Genomic DNA, 9927 nt, shown 5'->3' with positions numbered 1-9927 from the left:
CTCTACAACTGTATGATAGTACTTACGTGTCTGTCTGCACCAGGGTTATCTCTAAAAATATTCCCCGTCAAAAAAAGAGAATTTATGATGAAAGCAATGTTGCTGATTTGTGATTTTATCATAGGTCTTGCAACATTTCTTAAATTCCCAGCTCCTGGACTCTTGTGAATACATGAGAATTTTTTTTTTTTAAAATAAGTTTCTAATCCTCCTGGTAGCAGAGAAAAGCTTAAAAAAACAAAAGCGCATCCTAAAGATTCAAAAGTCAGACTGGTGATTAAAGAACACACCCCTCCCATTAACATTTTTAAGTCTCATAATTTTTATTAAGCCAATCTTATGATTTTTGAACACTTAGGACTGAGAATATCGTGATCAAAGTGAAAACAACTTCATACGCTGACTCTCCCATCAATCCTCTATGATAGAAAAACGTGCCCATTTTATAGCTCGGAGACTCTGGGATAAAAATTGAGGGTCTGATTTTCAAAAGTGCTGATCACTCCCGATTCTCACTGAAGTCAGTGGGTGCTCAGCACCTCTGAACAAGGGATCCCAAGCAACTTTCCCAGGGCCATGCTGCAAGTTAGTGTAGTTCGAACCAGAGTCACAAATAGGACTCAGGAGCCCTGAAACCCAGTAACTGCTGCACTTACTGTCACTTCACATTATTCCCAGCCTGATGTCAACAACTTCTAAATGAAATATTTTTAAAACCACAGGACTAAATATAACCCTCCTCTACGTCTGAATCTACAGGTCCCTGTTGGGTCTCCAACCTTCTTCATAATTAGAGGCTTAACAAAGAGTACTAAAATAAATCTTTCCCCTTTGGGCATCAAAGATCCATCACAACCCCAGCGATTAATACGTATCTTCCCCCCGCCCCATCTCCTACAAACTGCGAATTTGCTACTTGTGTCTTTCCAGCTAGACATTCACAGAAACATTTTACATAATAGACCACCTTCTTCTAGGCAGACTGCTGTTCCTTCCAGTTCATTGGGATCTACTACTTCAGAACAGGGCTAGATCAAACAGTGTGTGCGTCTCAGACCCTGCTGTAGCAATCACATAACTCAGCTTGAAGGAGCCAGACAAGCCAGATGAAAGCTTGTCTGGCCAGCGCAAGGGGAAGCTGTTGGGTCTCATGCTAATCGACAGGTTGATCTGGTAGAGCACAAAAGAAAAAAAAAACCCCTACTTTAACCACAGCTCCACTTGCCACAAAACTGACTCAGCTCCCGTTCTTACAACGTGCTCCAGCTGTCACCTCCTGTTTAGTGCTTTATAGCTCTTTTAAAAAATATTGCAGGATTCCATTTCTAAAAGCACTACAGCATTGGCCCAAAAGATTGCATCTTACCGTAGTACTGCTGGATTGCCTATTGGTTACAGTGCTATCCTGGCATTTGGGCACCCTGGCTTCAATTCCCTGCTCTGCCACAGACTTCCTATGAAACCTTGGCAAGTCACTGAATCTCTCTGTGCTTCAGTTCCTATCTGTGAAATGGGGATAATAGTAATTCCTGACCTCACAGAAGTGTTGTGAGGGTAAATACATTAGAGATTGTGAGATGTTCAGATACCATGGCAATGGTGGCCAGATAAGTACCTAAGACAGTGTTTTGCATGACTGCTGTCGAATAGCATCATATTATTTTTCTAAAGGAGAATAGGACATCCAACAGACAACCAGTGAGGTAGCAATTCTTTAGCTCTAGCATTTTAGTCAGAGTTGTCTGACTCAGCATCCAGCGGTTAAATCTTAAGGCAAAGTCATTTGTGCTAAAGCAGCTACAAGTTAAAAATTATCACACAGGTATCTACCCTGACAGGAAAATTAAATTCCCCCCTAGTTCAGGCATGAAACAAGAACAATACATACTTGTAAAGCAAGACCCTTTCTGACTATATTTCTGCTGGGCATACAAACAGCAAGGATGACACAAAAATGGGAGGGTTAATAATAAATAATCTTGCTGCCTTTTAACACGTCAGTGTCTGCCTGTAAAAGCCATTGAAAAAGGTGTCAAGTTTCAGTGTGCACTAAAGATAGTGCTTTCAAAATGTGCACTTGCTGGAACAAATAGCATCTTGAGAACCTTTTTCCTTAGTATTAGCAGAGTGCAGGTGAAGAAAGTCAAGACTGGTTTAGAGGAAGACTGGATGTAATTTTAGACCTGGTGATAGCAAGGCTTTCTGCAGAAGCGCCCTGGATCCTAAAGAAACTCATATATATATAAAACTTGAATTCAGACAGCCTGGATGTTCTTGACTTACAAGCTCCCCATAGAAAAAGGTTATCAAACAAGAATGCACTTTTGCTTGTTTGAATGATTCCAAATGATACTTCAGCCATAGCAGCTATAGTGTAGACATGTCCTAAATCATATTGACTTTCAACGAGACATAAATACCCAAATGCCTGCATCCCTTTTGGAAATGGGACTTAAGCGATTTTCAAATTTTTTACCTCTACTATAGTAAGTGAATCAAACTAAGTGTTAATTGGTGATTGACAAAACAATAAAGAGAAACCAAAACTTATTTCATATACATCACTTTTTAAAAAACAAACAAAGCTGAAAATTCCTGCAAATCAGGCAACACCACACACAAAAATGGCGGGGAGAGGGGGAAGGGAAGAGAATTCAAGTTCTCTACTCAGCAAAGAATGCATGCATCATTTTAATTGATATTTTCCCCAATATTCATTTCCTTTGCTCCATCATATTAAGTCATATGCACAATGCCTGGTTGTACCTGCCATCAGTTACTTTCACTCAGGGGCCACTACCCTGTGCCAGCTCATGAATCAATTTGCATTGGATGAAAGGAAAGAGAGACCCTTATTTAAATGAAGATGTCTCTTTCCATTTTCTCCTTATTGCATCATACTAAATGTAACGTTCATAGTCATTCATAGGTGAAGCAAAGTAAAGGCAGGGCTGATAGAGAGCGACTGTTTTGGGGAAGTTTTTAATCATGATTTTGCTCTTTATGAAAAAGCTATTTCTATCCTTTGAGAAGACTAACTTTAGTGGGTCAGGGATGACAGTGATGGTTCTCTACTCCATGATTGTAGCTGCAACATCCAGCTACTGTAGAGTTATGGATAGGAATGGCTATTAGTCAAGATGGTCACGGTTGCAACTCTGGGCATCCCCAAACCTCTGACTGGGACTGAACAACAGGGGACAGATCACTTGATCAATTGCCCTGTTCCGTTCATTTCCTCTAAAGCATCTGGCACCAGCCAGAGTCAGAAGACAGGAAACTGGGCTAGATGGACCACTGGTGTGACCCAGTATGGCCATTTTTATGTTCTTAATGTATGGGAGGCTGGGAGTTTGATATAGTGTGCATATTTTGAATAAAGGCACGCAATTGCTGAGACAATAGGCTCTGTTACAAACTAATACATATAAAAAATATGTTTGACATTCCCTGACTAGCAGCTTATTCAGTAACTCTTACGGAAAGGTGACATCAAAATCTCCAAAGAGGATGGTCCCGAGCCTGATCACTGAGCCCTATGGGAGTTCTCCCACGACCAGGCCCTTTTATAAATCTATGTCAAAAGGGAAAGGATAGAGTTTGGCAACCCGAAAGATCACTCTCTTTTCTTGTGCAGGCTGGATGAATACTGTCGCAATACAGCCCTAGCATAGAAAGGGTGTACATCACAGGCAAAGTGAATGTCTTGTAGAGAGGCAATCTATTTTCAATCTACCTTAAAATAAGCAATTTCTGTGAAGGCATCAAATGTTATTGTTGATTGTTCAGAACCAAAGGACCTCTCTCAGATTTGAAAAAAAAAAAAATGTCCAGCAAAACTGACAGACTTCACAGTACCAAATATCTGAATCCAAGTACAACATCTAGCCTATCTTTTTCAGATATATTAACCTAGGGGTGCAATCCCTTGTTGCATGGGTCTGAATTTTAGCATATTTTAGGAACAACGCTGGATGGCAATTCATATTAAATTGTACACTTGAAAGCTAGTTGTGTAAGAGGATTTGGTTTGGGATATGGGCATTGAAAGACATGTATTGTGCTTAAAGCAACTCAGATCTAATTGCAAGACAAAATCCAGCTAGTTTTATTCACTTGAATAGTCCTAAAAGTGAATGGAACTACTCAAGTGAACAACATTTGGCCCTTAGTTTGCTCAATGTTCCTAATTTTCAAGGTTTTCACGTTTCACTCATCCCAAAGCATTGCTCCCTAAGGCAACTAAAATATTGTACCTTGATCACGCCATTAACTGTTGCCATGATCAAGGTGAGATATTCCAGCTCCAGTTACGCCGTTGCATACATGGATGTAATTCCACTGACTTCAACGTGAACTAGGTCTGTGCATTTTAGGCTGGGCTTGAGCCCTTAGCTGCACTCAGTACTAAACACAATTTTGTTTTCCACTGAATGAAAAATGAAGTATTCGTTCTGTTTTCTCTTCACACCATTGCAGATTTCCAGTTGAAGCGGCCACCTGTCAGTGATCGCAAGAAATTCCCACTGTGTGCCGAGAGATTTATATTTACAAATCAGTAACCAGTCACTGAAACTCTTCCTTGGTGAGCTCAAGTTTTGCTGAATATTTTTAAAAAAGGTTTCAAAGCAATACAGGCCTATTCAGCTCCTGAGCGTTTAGTGGGGAGAGGGACCTCTGACAAGATGGGATCAGAACAGAGGGGAAAGATGGGCCAGTAGGCACTAGCCTAGAAGTAGAACAATGTAGCGTCAAGTCCCTGCTCTGTCAGACTCCACATGTGACCTTGGGCCCATCACTTAGCCTCTGTGCCTCAATTCCCCATGTGTGAATGGGGATAATAGTGCCTGCCTTCCTCACAAGGGTGTTGTGAGGAGAAATACATTAAAGATTGGGAGGTGGTCAAATACGACAGTAATAGAGAACCTTAGAGAGACAGATAGAACACATGGGAGCATTTTCTGACTCTTTAGCACTCCCCTAGGATTTTCCATGGGAAAGAATGATCCAGCACTTAGATGTTATACAGTATTAACTGCCTAATTACCACCACAGCAGTCAACAGCAGCACACACCCCATTAGTAAAATCCAACTCTCAGCCTTCAATGATTAAATACAAGGGGGAAGCCGAGACTAACTATACTGCAGTGCATGGTCTGAACTGGAAGGTTAGGGTAGATTAAGAGCCTGGGGGCCAGATTCTGGGCTGATTTATAGCTGTGTAATTCCATGGAACATCAGCGAGTTTTGGAAGTGATCAGAGTATCTGGCCCTAGGAAACCAGAACAGCTATATCACAGGAAGCCTGAAATGGAGTATTGTATGTACATTATAGTGCATCGCTGGGCCCCAGTTCTACAGTTTGCTGCGAATAGGCATGAGCAGTCAATTGCAGTATTGAGGCCTAAGTGCTAATACTAATCTAACAGAACCTGTGCAGGGCAGTGGATTTCTGGCAATTATCTTGATTTGATTTATATGGGAAACTAGAAGTGGGTTTACACTCTGGTGCTTCTTAGCAACACACAAAACATCCCTAATTTCAAAGAAATATGCTTTTCACCCCACTACCCCAACCCTGAAGGAACTTCTAATGAGACATTCTGGCTGCCATGAAACATAACAGGATTGGACAAGGTCTCAGTCTACAGACATCTCCATCAGAGGGTAATTCCTCCTGGAACGTCTGTGCCGAGGAGCAGTAGCACGTCAATGTTGTTTAAACTGCAGCTCTTCAAGAATAAATACACTGTGTGATGATAGCTAAACTGCCAGGGAAGACAACTTCTATTTGAACACGTTACCCCTCATATTAAATCCAGTGGAGCACTTCTAAGCGAGATCATTTCTTTCCCACCTCCCTCCTATATCATACAAGACGACTTTCACTATTGCAAAGTGAAATTTGCACATTTTGACACAATGAAATACTTCTGGACCTCCACTGTATAAACAGCTTCACACCTTAAGGATTTGACAGAAAGAAGATTGTACTGTTAGCATGTAACATCCATTCCAGCCAATGAGAAAAACCTCATTCTAGAGTTGAAAAAAACCAAGAGGATTTATCCATACTGGTTCTGGTTCTTGTTTTGCAAAACCAGAACGCAGCCTCCTCTGAATTCTTGGGATTTGTAATCCATATTTTGAGAGCTATAATCCATATTTTAAAAGGCCCTATTCACTTGGAAGAGACAGTAACAGCAAAACTCAAGTTTTACTAGTAAAAGTGAATTTTCTTATAAAATAGCTTCTAATGACAGAAAGCTGGGCATCTCAGTTTGCAGATGGTATAAAATAATTTCCAATAATGGAAGCTTGAGATAGTAGTTGCTAAAATGTAGTTGAAAGGAAACAAGTGGGTAATCATAATGACATGATTTTTTAAGATGTGATATCTTGCACTAATACCTGGATGAGAGCACTAAAAATGCTTGCAGAGTCAGTAAGCTATGCCAAGCCCAGATCAGTGAGCAGAAAGGAAAAGCGTTGCTCCCTAGACTTTTTAATTGGAAAAAACAGTGAAAAATTGAAACAACAAAGTTGCTTTTCACACTAGGGTTTAGAAAGTATTTTGGGGTCGTGGATGGTGAAAGGAAAAAAACCCCATATTTGATTATGGCTTTCTGACCGTTACCGTAATTAAATATGCCAACTGCATTACATTATGAGTTTCCAATACCTTTAAAGGATCAATGAAATCTAATTATCTTTCCTTTACAATTCACTGAACAACCATGTTTCTTCTTGATACATATAAAATTAATACATTCCTAGCATATTAGTATCGAAAGATATATGAATTCTAGTCTCCAATTAATAGAGTAGAGATAGTGTAAAGGCCACCATGCTGTCTTTGTGGTTGATGGTATGGGGATAACAAAAGGATTCTTACTTTTGACTTTGCAACAATGCACAAAAGCGATCAATTTTATTACACCCAATACTACAGTGAGCAAAATGTTCTAACCACTAGATATCGCTCTCTGGAGAATCATGGCTGTTTGTATTTGGCACCTTTAACCTCCATAGCATAAGAACAAACTTGAACATTTAGGAAAAAAGCTGGAGAAATTACCTATTAGGACATCTTCCACACTAGATCAGACCTCTCTCTCGCTCTCTCTCTCACACACACACACTTTTCGCTACAAGCAACCAGAAAGCTCAAACATTTAAATTCCCATTACAATTTTTTTTTAAATGTTTCATTCAGGTCCCCATATAGAAAAAATGGTGAACGGTGCACAATCACACACAAAAGATTGCGCTGAAAAGTCAAGTACTTTATTTCCTGCCTTTTCTGAATCACTTTTTACAGTTTAAGAATTGCACTTTAAAAAAATTACAATCCCACGAATACCGACATGTCCAAGTTGTAAGGCAGGGATATTACTAATTTTGAAAATACCAGCTACTGTAACAAAGAAATTAAAAAATAGCAACGACCTTCATAAAACAGCCAGATTAGGTAGTTAGGTTTCAGTCAGGATACATTATGGCATTCTCTGGGAACCCTGAGAGAACACATCTAAAAGATGCATATATCTTAAAAACATGGCAGTAAGCATAGCTCTCTTTAACACATCGCCATAATATGTCTGAGATTGTATTGTTTAACCTGCACAGGCAAATTATACTCCTTCTTAGAGTTTGCTGTAAGTGGAAAATATTCAAATGCAATTCCATTCTATAGTAGCCATATGCAACAGGAGTCTAAAATCCATATAGATGGAGATTATAAATAAACCCACCATCCTCAGCTGGTCCAAGTCAACACAGCATCAATACTTCAATGCAGCTATTCCAATTTACACCAGCTGAGAATCTGGCCTTAGATATTTTCACATTGAGGCTTAGTAACTTGTACATGAGCAGACGTATCGATATTGCATGGGGTTTTCATGCAGCACACCCAAACATATTTCATAAACAGAATGGTGCAGATTGTTGAGATACAAAAGCAATTATTTCCTCAGTGGTAAACAAAAACCACCTTTATTTAAATGTAAATTCCCAGTAGTAGTTACTTTAATATCTCAGAATATCACAAAAAGCCATCTGTGGTCCAGTCTCTCCAATAGATACATTTATAACATGCACATCACTGTGACCTTTACTTTTCTGTGATAAAAGACAATAGTTTTCTTGGAACAAAAATCCCAAACCTGATTCAGACTTTACTTACACCAGTTTTACACTTATAACTCGGACAAATTCACTGTTGTTACTGTATATTTATGCATATTTATATATGTAAGGAAGTTCACAACAAGGCCCCAAGTCCAGGCTCTACCATTACAATCAGAAGTTGTCACAAAAACTGAAACTGTTGAAGGGTTTAGACAACAAGTAATATTCCTGAATAAATGTACTGCTTAGAATCAAAACTGCTCTTCATTCACAACTGACAATTTTGATCAAACACGCTGGCATTTAGGCTTGAAGATTAGCCACTATCACCCCGCCAAAAATGCAAGTTATGATCTGGTTCGAGAGATTCTGTTGGTGCCTTATTCCTAGTCGTTTCAAAATATCGTTGATCGTTCCAGTCTTTCCACTCAAAGGCAGAAATGATTCTTTAGATATTAAGATGTGATGTATTTAGGTTTTCCTACTGGTAAGGGATTCAAATTAAAATTCACTGCCGGCTTACTCCAATGATCAAATACTGATAGCCTACCTCACTCAAAACTCACACTGAAATCAACAGCATACTGTGCATAAATCTGGTGAGCACAATTTGGCCCAAAAGAGTTCATACAAAACCGAACACATTTTGTTTGGAGGCACGACTATTTAGAAAATATTAAATATAAGAATCCATGAAGTTGGAAGACACTTGGGCATGTTTTAAAGGCTTCACACTACCAGCATAGTTAGAGGTGTTCTATAACTTCAGTGGATACTCTCCATCTTGCTGGATCGGGCTCTAGATTAATTTGTTTTTTTACTTATAGCAACAAGTGTTTGTATTTGACATACATGTTCATAAATCTTACATACTGCCAATGGCATGATGCTCCTGGTATGGGTCCGGCTTTCAAAACCAGAGCTCCCAGGTTTCATGCCCTCAGACAACCAAACTAGGGGGATAGTTACACTGAAAAATTCAACTCTCCCTATCATTGTTATTGAAACAGAACATTTAAATGTTGAAACAGGAAGCAAACAGGTGCCAGCTCTCTCCACTCCAAAAAGTTGAGCAACAAAATAATAAAAGCTATAACACTAAATTGTGTGGGCCACAGTTACTCTCTAATTGCAAAGTCTATACACAGAATAAAATTTACATGGCACCATGCCAATTATTTATATGGATCATTTGTACTAGATTAAAAAGTGTCTAATATTTTAAATCGCAGAGCTAGAAGGAACAGAAGGGAAGAGATTACAAAGAGCTTTTGCCTTTTTGTTGCTGTCAAGGGTCAGGGCTATGTGCAAATATTCTGTATCCAAGTTACGCTATACAAGTAAGAAAAACCAAACAATAGCTCTATCTGTCAATCAGGTTAGTGATATCAACACCCTGAGATGTCCTTTGTTTTGTTCTTTCGTTGAAATCTAGTGTCCAAAGGATCAAAGCCCCTCTCTCTGGAGCCAAACATTGCCCAGTGTGGTGTTTTGGCTACGTAATCTGCTGCGGTGAAGGTCTTTGATCCCCTGCTATTTTCATACTCCTGGACCAGCTCCTGAAAACGATCATAATCGATCCACGTGCACCATTCTCCATCGATCTTGAACTAGAAAGGGGAAAAAAGAATATTGTCATATCTGGGAGCAATAAAGAGTACCAAAAAAACCTGAATATATGCTTAGCCAAGCTGATGAATTCATAGCTACATTTTAAATTGGGGTCATCAAACTGCAGCATTCTTATTCTCTAGACACAGCGTTTCTCCCAGGGAAAAGAAGCCATCCAAAAA

At 39.3% G+C, this 9927-nt stretch overlaps 1 protein-coding gene across 1 annotated transcript in view; it reads right to left on the bottom strand.

Moving 5' to 3' along the window:
• Window positions 1-7274: 7274 nt before the first annotated feature.
• Window positions 7275-9927, bottom strand: part of LOC117867745 (S-adenosyl-L-methionine-dependent tRNA 4-demethylwyosine synthase TYW1-like) — a 138412-nt gene continuing 135759 nt past the window's right edge. Inside the window, exon 17 of the mRNA XM_034752988.1 lies at window positions 7275-9744. Coding sequence (XP_034608879.1) covers window positions 9523-9744 — 222 coding nt within the window. The 3' untranslated portion in view covers window positions 7275-9522. The remainder of the gene's footprint in view (window positions 9745-9927) is intronic.

The sequence above is a fragment of the Trachemys scripta genome, chromosome 18 (assembly GCF_013100865.1).
Source record: "Trachemys scripta elegans isolate TJP31775 chromosome 18, CAS_Tse_1.0, whole genome shotgun sequence".
NCBI classification, from domain to species: domain Eukaryota; kingdom Metazoa; phylum Chordata; order Testudines; family Emydidae; genus Trachemys; species Trachemys scripta.
Note: the sequence above shows the minus strand (reverse complement) of the source record. Positions and strands in the feature narration are given on the sequence as shown.